Below are 19,790 nucleotides of genomic sequence, written 5' to 3'. Positions count from 1 at the left end.
TGAACCTCACTGACTTTAATTCACACTCGGAATTTGTGACAGTTTCTCAACTTGTACTACAAATAGGATTTTAGTACAGAAGGATTTGCAATAAAACTTGTTTTGCTGCAATATCCTAACATGATGGAAAAGATTTTAGCTACTTCTAATTTTTATTTTAATAAACTGTCAGTGTTGCATGTAGCATAGGCAAGACAAATGAACGGGAGTTTTCAGGACTGCTGTAACTCCCACGATATACCTAATTTTCTCTTTGAATGTCTACCTCAATTATTCTGTACCATATGAAAACACTTATGCTTTCTGCTGTATACGTGTATAAATACATTCGATCTTTAAGACAAAAACTTGTATTTAGCTATATACAGAAAGAAGAATTTCCTAATATGAAATTGCCCATTATAAGGAATAAGACTATCAGGTGGAAAAATTTATAATGATTCACTATGGTGATTCCAATGTTCATCTTTTTAAAAATGTATTTTCATTAACTATCCAAGTTATATTTTCCTGTCTACAGAGAAATCTGCAAACTTTTCATTCATTTTCATTTGTATTAAGCTAAAAATATTTTCAACATTCACTCCACCCATGATCTCCACTTTGAAAGTCTAATTTTCTTTCTAAAACTGTTTTACTTAAAGAAAAACATTCAAAAGTTATGAATATGTCCAGAATATGGAACATTTAAACAACATTCTCTTCCTGGGAAAAGCAAAAGTGGATTCAGAGGTACTTGGAGAGTGAAAAGAGATGCGGACAGTGGTTAACTTCCCTGATAATTTGACTATTACAGCTTCTGGCTCTTTCATAGAACAGAATAATAGAATCATGGAATTGCTCAGGTTGGAAAAGACCTTCAAGATCATTGAGTCCAACCACAGTCTAACCATAGTACCCTAACTCTTACAACCCTCCGCTAAATCATGTCCCTGAGCACCACATCCAAATGGTTTGTAAGCACATTCAGAGATAGTGATTCAACCACCTCCCTGGGGAGCCTATTCCAATGCTTAACAACCCTTTCTGAAAAGATTTTCCTGATATCGACCTAAACTTAAACTGGTGCACCTTGTGACCATTTGCCCTCATCCTGTCACCTGTCACCAGTGAGAAGAGACCAACCCCACTCTCACTGTAAGCACCTTTCAGATATTAGAAGAGAGCAATACGGTCTGCCCTCAGCTTCCCTTTCCCCAGGCTGAACAGCCCCAGTTCCTTCAGACTTTCCTCATAAGGCATATTCTCCAAGCCCTTCACAAGACTTGTTGCCCTTTTTTGGACCTGCTTCAGCACCATCAATGACATTTCTATTCTGAGGTGCCCAAAACTGAACGGGGTACTTGACGTGAGGCTTCACCTGGGCTGAGTACTGAGGTACTTTCTGTACCTCCAGTGGATATTTTCTCCTATCTGCTAGATGCCAGGATGCTACATTCCTTTTGTAGGCTTTGCTTCCTTTTCAGTACCGTGTGTTCTGAGATCATGTAGTGAAATGCTGGCTTGGACCTTCACGCCAACAGTACAGTGCCCAGCTGCAGGAGATGTAGCTGCCAAGTGGGACAAGCCCAGTTAGAGGCAACCACGTAATTCTGGGCCTCCGGCCAAGTGGATTGGTTGTTGCTTTATAGTTGAACTGATGTAGCCACCAGTGTTGGGACCAGCAGAGCTGTGTGCCAGGTTTCACAACTGAATACCAATGCAACCAGGGAAAGAATGAGGAAACAGATCCTGGCCACTTTAGTCAAGTCACCCAAATCTCATGTAGTGGTAGGTCCAAATCTTCTCGAGGCACACACATTTTCCCTGATAGTACTGTTTTCTTCAGCATATGTGCATGCTGAGATTTGGAGTTTAAATAATCATTTAGACCAGTTAAAATTGTTACAGTACAGATTTATTTTTATTTTTTTCTTCCCAGAGTCACATAAACGGGGAAAATTAAATATTCACCATCGCAGAGCAGATTCTTGCTCAACTCTGGGTATCACTCACAAACTCACAGGTACAATGACATTTCCACACATCATAGTATATTTATGCAGTTGTACTTAAGCACAGTTAGACAAAGGAAGAACTCCAATTATGCTGCAATTGAAATCAATGAGGCTGTTGCTATTGTTCCAGCAAGAATAGCACTGTCTCTCAGGGAGGGAGGAAACTTCACTTTGAGTTTCCTGAGTTGACAAGGGCTTAAATCAGAACTATAACTTTACTTTGATGTCATTTATTGTGGTTTAATACCCCTCTTTATTTATTTTTTTACAATCATGTAAAACATATAAAGAAATCTAATCTGTTAGGGAGGTGTATGAAAATTTACTGAATAGACCTTAATGGTTCCTTTATGCAGCTATAAAACACAGGGAAGCTATATGAGCAGTATGAGCAGGACTGGGAACTTTAAATGTTAAATAAATTTATTTGTTTATTGTCAAAGGTTTATTGTTCTAAGTATTTACCTTCCCCCCTGTTTAACTAGATTGTGTCTTTCTCATACATCTACTGTAAAATAATGTGTTAAATAATGAAATAAAGAGACCTTGAAAGCAGGGATGAATAAGCCAAATTTCTTATAATATAAGCAATTTTTATATAAATATAATATATTTATATCGGTAGAGATTAACTCTACCAATAATAACACAGTTCCACTACAATCCTGAACAGCTGAAGCAAAAGTATACTTATCATAAAGTTAAATTCTTCCTTCCTTCCTTCCTTCCTTCCTTCCTTCCTTCCTTCCTTCCTTCCTTCCTTCCTTCCTTCCTTCCTTCCTTCCTTCCTTCCTTCCTTCCTTCCTTCCTTCCTTCCTTCCTTCCTTCCTTCCTTCCTTCCTTCCTTCCTTCCTTCCTTCCTTCCTTCCTTCCTTCCTTCCTCCCTTCCTCCCTTCCTCCCTTCCTCCCTTCCTCCCTCCCTCCCTCCCTCCCTTCTTCCCTTCCTCCTTCCCCTTCCCTTTCCCCTTCCCCTTCCCCTTCCCCTTCTCCTTCCTTTCCCTCCTTTCTTCCTTTTTTTTTTTTTTTCCCCCTCAGTCTTTCTCCCATAGGCTAATCTGGAGTAATTCAATAAAGCTCTGAAGATAAGCTCTGGATAAACCATGGAGGTTTTTTCATCTCACCTTTAAAATAGTAGCTATCTAAAATCTTTTGCTTTATGTCATAGGCAGCTGAACAGTGTTTAATGATTGTATATAATGTAATAGATACCATGTTGCTGTAAATCAGAATAGCTCCATTGAAACCTGTTTAAATCTACACTGGATGTAGATCTAGCTTTTTGTAAAGATGTATGACCATTGGTACCTGATATTTCATTTTCTCCAGGCAGGCAATTCTTAAAAACTTATGTAAAACATAGTAAACCATAAAAATATTTCTAAAATCATGGTACATGAAATCAGGAAAACCAAGGCAGAATGCTACTGAAACAGTAATGTAGTTAAATTTGTCCAGATCCAAATCGAAAGGAAGAAAATTCTGGATTCTTTAATAATGCACAAATCGTTGGTCAGTTTTAAATTAAGTGGCGTCAATGTTGGATGCTTCAGCTGAAACATGTAATATCAGAGCTTAAGTAAAGATCTGCTTCAATTTTGTTTATTGTAATGTTTTGTGAATTTACAGTAGTTGCTCATTTTTACTCTTGCAGGCACTGAATTATTAATACATTTACACAGTTTCTCCATATTTCTTTTGTTGAACAGAACAAAGGAAATTTTTTATTGAAAAAAACAAAGGAAAATAACATTAAGAATAATACAGAAATACAACATAATTTAAATGATTTATGTCAAGAATTTGCTCAATATTCTACCATCGTGACAGTACAAGGCAGTTTGTGGATCTATAAGATAAATGTATTTTTGTGTTTATATATATGTGGGAGGAAGAATATGCATGCACTAGAGTTTGTGTGTGTTTTCATTAAGGAAGGTCAGAATGGGAAGAATTAGGAGAGACCTCTGGTAACATCCATCTCTATCTCTTCCAATTTCCTGTTGGATTACCTTAACTATCTTTATGTTTTCTCTTCCATCTCACTTGGAAAGATAACTTAAACTGTCAGCAGTAGACCAAAGACTTAGTGTGATTTTGTATACATTTCTCTGGGGTACTCTTTTTAATACATCTCCATTATCTGTAATGCAGAGAAAGAGTAACATTTGAAGAGCGATGTCATTTTAGTGCAATGCATTATGAGAAGCAGAGAATCAGTATTTTATCTAAGTTTGTTGCTTCCCAAGTAGTAGCCTAAGGCATGCTTCAAATTGCACATGCATCTTCATGGCAGGCATCATTTTCTGTTTGAGATTACCTAGTTAAATTAGCAAGCAAGTTACAGAGGGGGAGGATGCCAGTCAATGAGATCTCTGCAGAGGTGGTTATCACCACTGCACTGAATGCTGAGTACTGTTAGCAGAAGTAGGAAACAGCATATAGCAATAGAGATGGATGAGCAGGCCATTTTGGGGCTGAACCCAAATGCTGATGCAGGCTTCAGACAAATAGAAAATATATACATAGAAAACTTCTTTTTTTTTTTCTTTTTTTTTTAACATAAGCTTTACTGGACATTGCTGTTTTATTTCATTTTTCTTTTCTCCTATTTGAAATTCATTATTTATAATTCACAGGCATTGATGTTTATTTTCATTGTTAGACCTCATTGAAATGAAAAGATTAAATAAACAGAAAAAAAAATCGACATCTTGACTATTAAGTTAGATATTTCCATTTTAATACCATTAGGCATGAGATTTTTGCTAACAGATAACAGATTATGTTTGTGCTAGGGACTGTTAGTACTTTTTATGGGTGTTGAGAACTAAAATAACTCATGATGGATAATTTGGTCAGGTAGAAAATGTAAAGTCCAAGTCTTGCATAGATTACATTCCAGGAGTCATAAACAGTTTCAGTAAAGCTAAACGCATGTATTCATCCTTTCAGAACTGTTTCCTAAGCATAGACAATGGAAATGAGGCAGCATTTGTATTGTTGTTAGAAATGTTATATTAATGATTTGTTTTTCATCAACTCTTTCCATCTGGCCCATCTTTTTTTTTCTAACTGTTACTTAATTGAATACAAACAGTTGGTCCATTTTTCTTCATTATTTCATTCTGACACTTTTCTATAAATGGGCTTTGTCTTACAAACATGGCAGTGCCATAAATTACAGAGATGAAAAGTGTCTGAAACAAAAATGAGGAAAATTTGTTGTGTAATTTTTTCTTCAGGGCTGGATACTTTATTAAATGACAACCAAAGATATTTAAATGAGATCCTCGATCAGGCTATTTATTAAATACTTCATTCTAAACATGCTTATAAACAGCTTGAAATAATCACACGTTTAAAATCTGCTAATTCCGACGCATATCTACAACCCAGAAGCACTCCTATTAGTCATAATCACTGAATTAACTTTGTGCATAAATGTTTTTTTTTCATTTTCTTTGCAGAGAGAATGTGCTAATTTCATCAAGGTGCTTAAGACTTATAACCAAACACACTTGTATGCCTGTGGAACAGGGGCTTTTCATCCCGTGTGCACTTATATTGAAGTTGGAAGCCATCCTGAGGTAAATTATCTTAAAACAATATTTCTCTTTTCCCTCATTTAATCTTTATTGGTGTTTAGCCATGAGGCACACTCCCTTGTTTCTGTGGCTCAGGGAACAGATCTGGTAGGACCTGCTCCTGCTTCTGGTGCTGACGTGCTGATTGATAGATCACAACTGAATCTATGCTTTTCTCCCACACACACAGCATCCTTTCCCCCAGGGTCTTACATAAATACCAATAAGCCCATTCTGCCTACTTCATAGTTCAGCCAGTGCTTTTAATCTGAGATGAGCTTTGTCTTTTAGTGTCCTACTAGTTGGTACAGTCTGACACCACAGTAGATTTCTCCCAGCTAGGATTTAAAACAGTGTTACATATTCATAAATACCACTTCTCAGGTTTGACCTGACATAGCAACTGTGTTTCATATACAACCTAAGTTTTGTTTTCTCACAAAATAAATCATTTTCCCTCTCTTTTCCTCATTTTTTTAAACCTTTATTTTGCTGACTTTTGCTTAGTACTGCATAGAGTAGCTCTTGCACTGTTTTGTCAGTGATTGTGGTAACTAAATAGATAAACAGTCTTTTCCTGTGAAAAACAGTGTCATCCACAAAAAGCAATAGGTGCATGCTTATTTTTCTGGCTGAAGATTATACTAAAATGTCTCTGTGCTCCTGCAGTTAATTCCATTTAAATTCTTTTCCTTTTAGGAAAGCCAATCTTTTTTTTTTTTTTTTTTTTTTTTTTCTCCTATTAATCTGAGTACATGATATCAGTAAATTCACTTTTACTTTTCTTTCATTCTGACTTAACTGAGTGTTGCTCCATAGACTGTTTCAGTTTAGCAACCAGATTCTTGATGTATTTTCAGCAATCACTCACTTCATTTAAGGATATATTTTATTGGTGAATCTATAGTTATGTTACTGGTAGCTTCTGTGATCTCCAAAGAGCCACTCTTTCAACTTACCTTATGGTTTTGCAATTCAGGTTTTCAGATTTCTCTGAAAAGAAAGACATCACTGTTAACTGAATGAGGACTCAATTATTTAAAAAACAGAAATTCTTCTTGTAGAAAAGCTAACAGATTTTTTGAGTGTTGACTTTATAGTCTGGAAACTATTCTTTTCTATAAAAATGTCTTTTGATATTTGAAACATGAGTCTTTATAATGTTCTAAACAAAAGGTTTTGAAGGAATAAAGAATAAAGGATCTGCAATGTAGAAGGTTTTTGTGTGTATATATATTTTTTAATATATATGCATATATATATTAGTTAATGCTTTATTCCAGAATGCATTCTTGGCAATTAGTGATTGTATCTTGACCACACACAGTATGTCATTGCTTACTGCATTAAACAGATTCTCTGCTTCCTGAGATCCATTTGGGAATTGGTAGACGTATTAATTAACTCCAGTTCCGTAAGATGTGTGTCAATCAATCCTTGGCTATCTGCCAAGTGAATCTATCTGCAGAGAGATAGCTGGTATGAGGTCATTTACTTCTGCATTTGGCTGTTTTATGACTGTGCCATAAAAATAACACACACTTTATCAAGAATTTATAGGAAGGGTGATCTGAGATGCGAGGCCATATCCAACCTTGGTTTAACATTTTGTGTTTTGAAAGACTTGGGTCAATGATGCATTTGGCCCAGGAGCTGAAAGAGGATGTTTGTTTTAGCTTCCTTCTAGCAGTTCATAACCATCAACAAAATATAAATCATTGCTTTTTTTGGTCAGTTTGTTAGCACCCAGTGCCGGATTCATTTTTGTGGACCGTGATTTCAGCTTCCCAAACCAGAGAAAGGAGGATCTTCCTCAGAACTGCCGTGGTCACTGTTAGCTTCTGATTTCGTATTTAAACTGTGAATGAAATTATCCTCACCTTCTGCTTCTGTATTCTCTGGATTACTGTGCAGGAGTAGTCACTTTTCAGTCCATCTCTATCTGTGCTGAGAGAAACTGGGGCAAGAAGGAGGCAGCTGCACCCACCTAATATCAGGCTTTCACAAATGTGATAGTCAGCCTGTGACCTGTCTTGATAAAGCAAGAATGGGTTGAGTTAGGTTTGCAATGAGAAATATTCTGGACTGCCTCTCTCTGAGTTAGAGCTTTTTCTTTTACACCAGCAGCCTAGGTAGGAATTACAAATGTGCACCTTCTGCAGGAGCAGGGGCAAGAGGAGTGTGTTTGACTGACAGCAGCTATTCCAGAGCGGGGGGATGCAATCTTAGCCCTGCACTCTGCATCTGTAGAAGCCAGCTGGTTTATATGTTGATGTCAAACAGCAGCAATGGACATGTCAAAGAGCCACTGCTTCTGTATCATAAACAGTTTATGCCTTCATAACACATTAAAAAAGGTAAAAAGTAAAAATGACGGTGAGGGATTGATTTTGAGTAAAAAAACTGCTCTCTAAAATATTTCCTGAAGATTCATTTTTAGCCACAAAATTATGGAAAATTAACGAACTTCACCATCTGCTTGTTTATTTTAAATCACTTAGAGAGGTAAATCTGAACAGATTAGAGGAATAGTTGGCGAATGTACCTACTGTCTAATAAAATTGCTTGTTTATGTGATGGTAGAATAGAACCCACCTGTCTGAGACTGCTGGAGGAGAGGAAATTAGTGTGTGTCAAACTGAAGAGGATGGAAAAAATGTAATTTAAAGAAAAGAGTGGGAAGTGATAGAGGAGACACTGGAAGCAATTGGCATAGGCTGCAAGAGACTGGAATATGGTACAACTCTTATGTCTGGGGAAAGGAAGTAAATTACTTTGTGTGACAGTCATAAAGTAATGGGGAATATGATTTGTTAAGTCTGTTGAATATCTCTTCGATATGAAACAGTATTACAGCCCTATTCCATACTTGAAGAAAGCCATTTCTAGTGATGAAACTAGGCAGATATAATTGAGTTTGATGAACTACAGTATAGGAAATAATAATAAAAAGGTAAAAGGATATGAACAGCATGCTGTGCATCTGATTAAAAATGATCTGTGCAAATGTATACAGCCTAATATGTTGTGAATTACACTGCATTCTGAGGAGTAAAGCAGGCTAATCTGTGCTTAAATCCATTCCAGATGTGGGAGTGAATAACCACAGTATTTAGAGAGAAGAATAAAGCTAATGTTTGAATAGACTTTAAGCACGTAAGCCATGAGTAAGCAGGAAAGAACATATTTAGACAGAACATAACATGTGTATGCGCAGAATACCTGAGAAGAACCTAATTTAAACCTTGAGGTCATCCATGGAAGAGGCTATATTTGTACCTTCACTGAATGGGGCGAAGTGGCTTGTATGCAAATGTTTATACTGCACATATCTGAATTTAAGATGACCTAATACAGACACTTACATCAGCTTTGGGGACCTAAAGTTTGATAACATGCAACATTCTATCCAGGTAATGCAGTATAATACAAGAAAGCAATTACTACACAATATAAGAAAGTAATTAGCCGAGCTATGCTTTACTCCCACTGACTTCTGTGGAAACAGTACCAAATGTGCAGAAATGATATCCTTATGGCTGCAAAATTGCAGAAGTCAGATCTGCACTTGAAAGGAACACATACAACTGCAGGGAGACACAGAGGTGCATTAAACTCACTAGTAAAGCACAACAGGATGCAAAATGCACCTGCTTGTGCGTGCCTGAGCAGGGGGAGCAGCCCTACTCCATTTCCCCAGGGCTCCCTTTGGGGTAGTTTGCATGAACAAGTGGGAAACAGTTCTGTTTAAGGAAAGAACAGAATTTTCCATTTACTTAACCCTTACATACAGGTGGAAGTATAGAGAGTGCACTTTTTTTAACACTCAAGGCAGGAACTGCAAAGAGTTGTACAAAACTGTTTGCCAGATCCTCAGCATGAATACATTAGAATTTCTTCAGTCGAGGTAACTCAATAGATGCTGTCTGAAGAACTAACCCAGTTTCTTTTATTGTCTCCTAATTCCAAATTTCTTGTCAATGTCTGACAGATTAAAACTCATTTTTAACTGGATGAACTTAAAAGGTCTGAGATCCCTTTAGTTGCAGTTTATTTCTCATTCGTAATCAATAAAGAAGCTCTAAGTTTAGTTCAGATTTATGATGTACATAAAACATTAAGTTATTGCATATGAAGTTATATAACGCTACCACCTGTAATGTATTTACTTTTTCCGGTCTCTGTGTATTTTAAAAAATTTTAGTTCAACTCATAAAATTTTGCTGAATTATACCTTCTTCTTTTTTTTCCCCCTTCTGTACTTTACATTAGAAGAGGTCTAGAGTGCATTTTCTAAGTAATAGACATCCTGTTCTTATATATTTATGCATCTGCTTTTTCCAACTGTCTCTACATATATATGTTGGTATATATTACACAAATATATGAATATAGTGATAGAAAAACAGGTTTGTTTTTTTTTTTTTTTTTTTGTTTGTTTTTCTTAAAAGAATGACTTTGAAGGGACACTTAAAGAACCAGTGCTACTGTTGAAACAAAATGTTGTGTAACATGTAGGAAGCCTACAGGAAAGCTGGGAAGGGACATTTTAGAAGGGCACGTAGTGACAGGATGAAGGGAAATGGTTTTAAACTGGAAGAGGGTAGATTTAGTCTAGATATTGGGAAGAATTTTTTTCTGTGAGGGTTGTGAGACACTGGAACAGGTTGCACAGAGAGGTTGTGGATCCTCCCCTCCCTGAAAACATTCAAGGCCTGGCTGGATGTGGCTTTGAGCAATCTGGTCTAGACGGAGGTGTCCCTGCCTACAGTAGGGGGGTTGGACATAGATGATCTTAAAGATCCCTTCCAACCTGAATCATTCTATAATTCTATGATTTTATTCTATCATTCATTTTCTACTATAAAATCCACAGTGAAATATTGATTTCTCTAGCAGCAGATGTGGCATAAATTGGCCCAACTTCATTGAAGACGGTAGAGTAGACTACATCAGTTAAGAATCTGATCTACTGTTTTTAAGTAAAACATTTGAGCAAATGATTTTTTAGGTTAAGAATCAACTGAGATTAATTGACTTCCCATCTAATTTATTATACCTTTATGTATTTATTATATGCTTACCAAATACATATAAAAAATAAGAATGGAAGAGATACTTTTAAAGGATGACCCTTATTTGTGATGATGGTACATCATGTTGATGTAGTAATTATGTGATACAATTGTTTTTATTACATACCAATTCTAAGCATAACTGTAATCATAGAGAAATGTTGATAAAAGAATATCTAGTTTACAGGCAGTGAGAGCTTGTTTCAGTCCGGAGATGATGTACTTTTCAAGCTAGTTCAGATCCAGTCAGTACACATGAAAATAAAGATCTCCAGCTTGTGTAAGCGCTTTTTAAAGCATTGCTTTCAGTCTTCTGGTTGATTTTGCCCTGGAAGAACAATTATTTCTTTACGCTTTCTGCTATATTAGAAAACTGCAGGTACTGGATTTTTTTGATGTAGTTCAGGTTTGCAGAAGTTTGTAGGCATCAGAGTAGCCATCATTAAGCTCACATCAGTCCAGGCATCTCACAGGACCAATGGCTAAAATCACAAAATAAAGGGCCTTGATTCCTCTGGAGGCTGATGTATCTACAAACCATCATTTCTACTAATCCACATTGTATTGATTTCCAATCCCTTAGGCTACCCTACATGAAGACTGCATGAAATCAGGCTTTTCACATGTGTACAGTTTACCTCCACTTGTCAAGAAGAGTAGATCTTGGCATGTGTATAATCTTCCTAGCGTTTAGGAAGTATGTAGTTTTATATGCAGTTATATGTAGCTATATATAGTATGTAATATTTTTTGCAAGCCTTAATTGACTGTATTATCAATTGGGAAGGGACATGTCAAGAGAACTTTCCCTTGACTCAAAGACAATATTTGCAGGAGTACAGAAAGGGAACAGAGAACATCTCTATCCTTTGTCATAGCACAAACTAGGTGAGCTAGTTTATTCTAGTAATCTTTGACAAATACTTCCATAAGAAAACCAGGATGTGTTGTTGGACAATCAACATATTGATAAGCACCATCATGCAGCAGTATTTATTTCTTATTTCCCAAATGGCATCTCTTGTTACATGGTATAATCTTGTGATAAAGTTACAGAAGTAGGAGATCAACATGAAGAGGTAACTTGATCCCCTTTTAAAAGACTTTTTGAAAAACTCCATAAACCTCTTTGTTAACAAATATGACTCATGCTGATGGTTAAAGCCTATTATTTAAGAAGGCCTCTCCTTGAATACATTGCTTTGTAGTTTACAGGCAGTGAGAGCTTATTTCCATCCGGAGATGATTCAGTCTGGAATACATTGACTTTAGTTGCATTTTTAACACTTGACTGGTAAATGATATGATAACAAAATTCAGATTTTTCAAAATCCCATTCTGTCACTCTGAAACAAAAGATAATTCCAATAAAAATTTATTTTCAGAGTAGTTGTTTTAAAGTGAGACTGTTATTCTTAATATATTAATTTAGCTGTTGGAATAGGTTAATTTATGAGGTAAACTTCATTAAATTGAGTAGAACACATGGCAACAGTGGCTGAAATCATTCCTACCCCTCACTGTTAGGAAAGTCTACACAGCTGCTACAGAGGTTTCATCCCAAGCAAAGAGAGATACTGAAGAAAAGAATATTGTGATTTTTTTTTTTTAAGTATCCGATTTTAATAGGATAAGAATTGATTTCCTAATAATATTATAATAGTTACTAAACTTTGGAGTAAACCACAAAGTTAAATGTATAATCATTTAGATTTGCAGGCAATGTTCATTTCCCTGATAGTCAGTCAAGAAGGATGAACATTTATGGCAACGGAATATTTGAGAACCAGCTGATCCACACTCTTCCATTTATCAGCAAAAAGATAGAATTGTAAAAGTAGGACTACTCCAAATTATATATTTGCAAATAATCTGGTTCAGTATCTTGAAATTCAGATACAGTGAAAATACCATTTTGGGGGAAAGTATTTAGTAAAGGGTCATACTTTAACCTCTTACGGGAAATGTGAATGTTGTAGGTTTTCAGTTGTCTTTTAATGCATTCAGTTCTGCCCTTGTATATTTCATAATTACACCTATGCAATTTGGAATCTATTTATGTCTGAAGTGACAGAAAGTCAGTAATTATGTCTGAGATTCACTTGGAGATTTACAAGTTGAACATTTACAAGATGGAAATGAAATCAAATTTTAAAACTGTCATGAGTCAAAACAGTATGCTGAATTATTTTAGTTTTACATCTTTATTTCAAAGACCACAGACTTAATTGACTTAAGCAAAATGGAAGTACAGTTCTTCATTAAGTCATATAGAGAAGAGGTCTGAGATATAAGAAGCAGAACAAAGACATGAAATTTATAAGTGCCATGGCCATTTGTTGCGCAGCAGAAAACACTAATGAATCCCCTATAATTATTAAAGTCTGATTAGTTCAGCTATTTAGCAAATAACTTTTGTTTAGAAGTTGATAAATATATCTAAACTGTTATGGCAGATCTCTGAGTCCATTCATAAACAATATAGAGAGATATATAGAGATATTACTAATTTAAATCTAATAACTCTAAATTCACTTTACTGTATTTATATGTTGTAAAGAAAATATAAATTAAAGTCACACTGCAGGTGATTTTCCAGCACTCTGCAGTTTGGTTTAATTGAAAACTTCCATGAGATGAGAGAGCGCTGATAAGAATGAGGTCTGTAGGATGCACTGGTGTTTCTGTGGATCTGGTTTGATCAATAGATAGTGCCATGCCACTGAATGAAATTTGGTAGTACCAAAATCCTGTGTATTTTCTTCTGATTTTCCAAAAAAAATTACCTCACACAAAGCAACAAACAAAAAATATATCTAGATTTTCTTCAAAGAGCCTAGCATGAAGGGTAGCATTGATTTTGAACCCACCATCTCCTAATGAGTGAAATCTATGCGCTAGCACGCTTCCACTGAGATAACTAAGAAGACCATTGTTCCCCAAATGTACCAAGCTTTTGGCCTTCTGTTACTGAGAAATGCTGGTTGATTACAGTGGAGGACTGTATACAGTATGCCACAGCTGAATGACTTCCATGAATGAGAAACTAAAGCCAGTCGACATATTCATTAGGTTCAAAGAAATGTGTCTCAGAACTGTGGGAAAACTTTTGTTTATGCTGCTAGAGGGGAGAAAAAAAAAAAAAAGAAAAAAAAAAAAAAAGAGAGAGACCTCCATGGAAGGAATGGAGTGTGTGCACGTGCACATACAGGACTGCTAAGTGGATTTTCACTTCTAAGATATGTACAATTTTATTTTATGCATCTATGCCTTAAAATCATGTCACAGAAAGGATGAGTGATATTGAGTATGTTCAGATAATGCATGATTCAAGTTAAAGGAACTCTTAGGAGCTGATTCTACTATTGTTTTATTTTAAAATCTCGCGTGCTTTTTCATGAAACAGTTTTCTTCAGTGGAGCCCTGTATCAGTGTAACAGACTGATGTTTATTTGTTTGTCAAATTAGAGAAGAAGCATCATTTTCTAGCATTACTAGAGAAATGACTCAGTGTTTTGTGATTGCTTTAAAAATATTAATCTTAATGATTGCTACTAGTGAAGCTGAGAATATATCCACTATTTGCAAGTGGATATTAATTATTTTTTCTATCAATTAAAGGATGTTATGATAAATTATTTATTTCCAGAATGTAAATATTCTCACTGGCACATGATTACCTAATTTTGCCCTGAGATAATGCAATTATCCTTACTCATTACAAACTTAGATTGTTTTATTTAGAGAGATGACAGTCAGATTAAGATGTAGATCCAGTTTTCTGTGTGCGATTACTGTGTTCATCCATGAGCAGAGTTCCTAATAGCACAGAAGCTCAGCATTTGCCTCTTGTTACAGTAACAATTTGAAGCATTAACCCAGCTTCACAGTCATGAAACATATGCAAAATTTCATCCACTCACCTCCTGAAATAAAGACAAGTATGGCTGAATCCTTTGATCTTTCAACCAACACAAGGGAGAAAAAAAAATAACAAACCACCATCTGTTGAGAAAACAATTTAATAAAAACAATGGAAAGCCAGCATATAGTGTAGACAGCTTTAATTGAGGAAATGATTTATAAATAGAATTACTTCTTGATTTAGAGGTGCAGAAAGAAGCAAAACTGAAAGAAGTCATTACCAAACACAGATTTTGATAGATCAGCATCAAAGCAACAATTTTTATTGTGTGATCCTTGTCACAAATCTCTATTTGACATGGCCTGACCTCGTGGAGAAGAATCACATGTTAAGTGTGATTTCTACAGCTGAAGGAAATGACTGTATTTCGTTTGTAGCTCAGTACAAACATCTTGTCAAATAGGCTTTAAACAGTCAAGGTCACAATGCAGCAGGTTTCAGCTGTGGGTGATGCTCCACATTCAGGCCACGGAGCTGTGAAATGCACAACCACAAACTAATGGGAGAATATCATAAATATGCAGATGCAAGGAGATAACCAAGATCCTGCTGACATTAACTGACTTTGCTGGACTTTGTCTAAAATTTTATGAGCTAATGTGTTGTGAAGTATTACTCAGATTTGAGTTTTAAAGGCTGTGGGTTATATTCAACTCTCAGAACTTAAGCGTACTATTTAAAAAGTGAGTCTGAAAACATCACTTATTTCCATACTTTCAGACCAACCTCATACATACCCTTTTTGCATCCTCTCATTGTGTGTTCTGCACAGTGGCAGGCCTCTGGTCATTCCCTGAAAGACCCAGGCTGTTTGTGGCAGCAGTATGGCCTTCTTGGTGGCCATGGCTAAGTTTCTTTACAAACACATCCTCCTGCTACATGTGGTTGTAAGAGACTCACTCAGAATACCCAGAAAAAAAGCATTTCTCCAGTGCAAAGATGAGAGTACTCATGGATTTAAAAGTAATTTTTCAGACAGATTCAGGAAATAAAAAAGTAGTTTTCCAACACTTGGAGGCTCTCTTGGTGCGCTTCCAAGCACCCTATTCTTCCTTTCATTAACAGCTGCATTTGGCATGACAAAACTGGCTTCTCCACAATGATTAAATCTTATTTCTCCTTTGACAAAAAGCAGAGCAGCTGCAGGTGAAGCTACTACTTCTGTGAGTAAAGACCAGTGCATAGGTATTTCCAGTGGTTGCCTGATGGAACACTAAATAATTGTTCTTCTCTTGCTATCTTGACCATCCTCTTTTTATGGACAGACTCATATTTATATGAAAATGTTTCCATAATACTTTCCAGATGCCTTCTTGTTTTTACAAAATACATAAACTGAATTTCTTCTCTGCCTTGTGTTGTACAAAGAACATCTCAAATATGTTACTATCAAAATAAGTTTGAAAAATACCACTATTCAGTTCAATAAGAAAATAATGGTTAATATTGATGCTTTGATTAATGATTAGTACTTTGCTTGTTAAAGAGAATATAAGAATAAGAATTAATAAATAAGAATTAATAAATAAGAATTAATATATAAATATATATAAATAAGAATTAATCTCATACATGAATATAAGCCATGGAGAATATGCCTGCAAAAGGGAAGATCTCTCCAAAATATGAGCAGGTAGTTTAACCAAGACACCACTTTCTAAATTTAAAAAGTACCTTTATAAACTGAAAGACAATGTTGGTTTTTTTTTTTTTTTTTTTTTTGGTATACAATCTTTCATCCTTTTTCATCACTTTTTTTTTCTGGTATAAGATGTCACAGATTAACCATCAAGTATTTCAAGATCTTAACAGTCTGATAGGATTCCTTCATCCTTAAACAGTACTTTTGTGGGAATATGAGGCCCAGTACAGCAATGAATGTTTGATTGCTGCACTAGTACCTTGCACTATAAGGAAATCTAGATTTAGGAGTGGGAAATGAATAAGAGATTGTGTTTTGTGCAGAGAAGGAACAAAGGACTGTTTATAAAATTATCTAAAAAAATCAGACATAGAAACAGGGTATGGGCATGGAATCATAGACTCCTTAAAGTTGGAAAGGACTGTAGAAGGCCATAAATAATCATTTTTCATATATGTTAGTCCTTATGTCTTTTGCTGTGAAGAATTAATCAATTTATTGCTGGATGTCTCTGAGATATTAGGAATAGTAACTAGCAACAATAGTAATGAAATAGGCAATATATTAAATGTTTGTGCTAGTCCCATATGCCAACTGCTTATGTGATGTTGGAAATCAATCTAAGGGATCACAGCAGCTCTTTCCGTCCTAAAAATCTAAGAATAAAACTTCTTGAATTCAGAGGGGAAAAAAAAAAATATTTACTCTTCCAGTCACTTTCAGTTCTAGTTTATTTCATATTATTATATTATTTCATAGTTTGTAACAATTTGCTTTTTGTTTGTGGCACTCAGTAAATCTGTTTGGAAATGTGCTGGCTCCTTTTTGAGCTCTTGAGCATAAACTAGACTGAATCTATATCTTCTTTCAAATATCATTCATATGAGAGAAATGTACTGTGCCCCTCTGTTTCTTCCTTCACCTCTCCCTCGTTTATGTAAGACAGATGATTTAGTGACTATGACTTGACTCAGAAGGAATACATGCCTGAGACTTCTACGTGCCCCTGTGGACTTTTAGTAAATTAGTTATTTCCTAAGTAACTTATTTCACTGGAAAAGGGTGAGTAACTTTCCACTATTACTCGGGAACTCAAGCAAAGACAATTTAATACTTTTTTCTTTTTTTCCTTCAGCTACTAAGTTATTCATTTTTATTTACTTCATAAAGGAAATTTTATTTAAAAATTTTTTTTTTCTTTAGCTCTATGAGTCAAAAAAAGAATGTGAGGAACAGACTAGAGAAACCAGTCAGTTGCCAGTGGAAAATATAGATAGAAAGAAGTAGTGTGTAGAATAAATAAATGTATAGTGGTGAATTCACACCTATAAGAAGTTCGGGTGACTTATAGCATCTAATCTATTCTACTTTGTTTACATCTGAAGTTATCTACAAGTCTGGACTGTCTTCTCACCTAATGATATAATTCACAACTGGCAATTATTGCAGTAGAGTAGTAATTTGCAGTTTTATTCTTTTTCAAATATTTTATGTCTAATTATAATCATATATATTGCCCAGTCCTAAGCAACTATCTTCTTTTTCACTGTGTGCATCAGTCAGCTCCCGAAGAGTTGTCATGTGATTTTTCTAACATTTTCATGTATTTCACTAAAGAAATATTACCTGATTTGTGAAAATCTGTGGATTCCTTTGAGTTGCAACATGATCACATTCAGGGAGATACACTAATAAATGTTTGCAAGCACCTAATCAGATGAGAGCACAATACTCTCCATCAGTGAAATATGATCCATAGTGAATGTTTCATGGGAGTGCTAATAACTACCATTAGTTAAAGTGCTCTGATGTCACGGTATAACAGTATATGTCTTTAGATGTGTATCATTACAGCAATGCAATTAAAGATTATTTAGTTATTAAATGATTATGTTTGAGCCTTACCATTGCTTCAAACATGCCTTTGGAAAGAAATTAATCAAGGAAATTAAAAATCAGCTTAAATGCAGAATATCTGGCAAACCATGCTTGGCAGAAAGCTGAGGAAGTCCAGTTATGTCCAGTTATTTTTAAAATAATCTTGCTTGTCCTTGTATGTAAGACAAAGTTCATGCTGTTGATTAAAAAGAACACTGGCAAAATGGCAGAATAAAAATGCAGTGTAAAAATTATCATTGTACTGTTTCAAGTACTGCTTGAATGTAGAGCTCGAATAACACTGTGGATGGGAGAAATATCAAAATTTGCTTGATCCTTTTCATACCTATTCTCTACATGGAGTTGAAATTCTGGAAATGAGTGACTAGAGTTTTACCAACAGCTCTATCTGACTCATCGGAAGATGCTTTCAGGAATTGCTAGCCCAGTGCTTTCTTGTGTTCTTAATATAAACCATACCAGGAATGTTGACCAAGTGGCTTGATCTGGGTGTAAACATTTCTGAGCACTGTTCAAGTGAGAATATGACACGGGTGACACCCTTGACAGAGTGGGGCACTACAAAAGTGAGAGAAATTTATTTTTCCTCATAATTTCTGAGCTGGATTGAAAACTCATAGATGTTCATAGATGTTGACTTAAAAATCATTTCCTAGTTTTATGCAAACCAGCAGTGACAAATGTACAGTATACATTACTTTTCCCTTTGTTTAAATAGAAACAATCCATTGGGTAAACAGAATCATCTAAGACCTTTTCACATGTACACAAGAAGTTATAAAGTTCAAATCTCTGCTGTCCTCCTGAAACACTGGCTTTGCTCCAGGCATTGACATTGTTCACATACTTTAAGTTTTATCCTTATTTAAATGTTTTGCCTGATCATGTCTTTTAACAAAAGAGGGAGAAAAAAAAATCTCTCGTACTGCCGAAAGTTTTGCTCATGACATGCTGAGAAAAGTATTGTTAAAAAAAAAAAAAAAGTTTTTTTGGATAGAAATTTGCATCTTTCATGCTATGATTTGTATTTTCACATCAATGAGATAAATTAGCACTAGTGTCACCATCTTATCAGCCATATGCAAATCTACTGCACATTTTCATTGGAGGATGACACCAATATTATAGATTCTCCCTCAGACCTCAGGCTTCTCAGGAGGCCAAGAGGTTTGGCCTTAATTGGGTTTACTCTCTACAATTGAGATTTCTTAAAAGCTGAGGCTTCAGTCATTGTTATGTGAAAATGATCCCAGGCCCCCAGGCCAGAAGAAACCTCCTCCAGACAAGCTAAAATAACCCTGGTGGAGTTGTCTGCACAGTGAATAAGCTTCAGATGTCCTTCAAAGACCCTCTATACATGTAATGGCCTAGTTTCCAAAATATATAAAGTTATAGTATGTAAGTGTGAAAATAATAATAGTAATAATAATTATTAATATTAATAATAAAACACGTAATAGAAGAAGTCTAAGAAGAATTGGCCTTTCCATTCTACAGTTTCTTAGATACTACAGATTTTTACTTCTTGAGCAGAGTAGAAAGACTAGAAGTATATATATTGGTTGTTCCTGCCTGATTCCAGACATGCTGTTGAAGGGAAATTAAGAAGGAAAAAAAAAGTCTGAGAGAGTAAGACTCTATCCCAACGAATTATTTTCCCCTGATGTA

At 35.4% G+C, this 19,790-nt stretch overlaps 1 protein-coding gene across 1 annotated transcript in view; it reads left to right on the top strand.

The window, feature by feature from the left end:
* The window catches only part of SEMA3A (semaphorin 3A), a gene marked incomplete at its 3' end in the record, with an annotated part of 166,877 nt that overhangs the window by 63,934 nt on the left and 83,153 nt on the right, over positions 1 to 19,790 (top strand). Inside the window, exon 5 of the mRNA XM_079545666.1 lies at positions 5,465 to 5,584. Coding sequence (XP_079401792.1) covers positions 5,465 to 5,584 — 120 coding nt within the window. The remainder of the gene's footprint in view (positions 1 to 5,464; positions 5,585 to 19,790) is intronic.

This window comes from Tetrao urogallus, assembly GCF_951394365.1.
Source record: "Tetrao urogallus genome assembly, chromosome: 1".
Taxonomy (NCBI): Eukaryota; Metazoa; Chordata; class Aves; order Galliformes; family Phasianidae; genus Tetrao; species Tetrao urogallus.
Note: the sequence above shows the minus strand (reverse complement) of the source record. Positions and strands in the feature narration are given on the sequence as shown.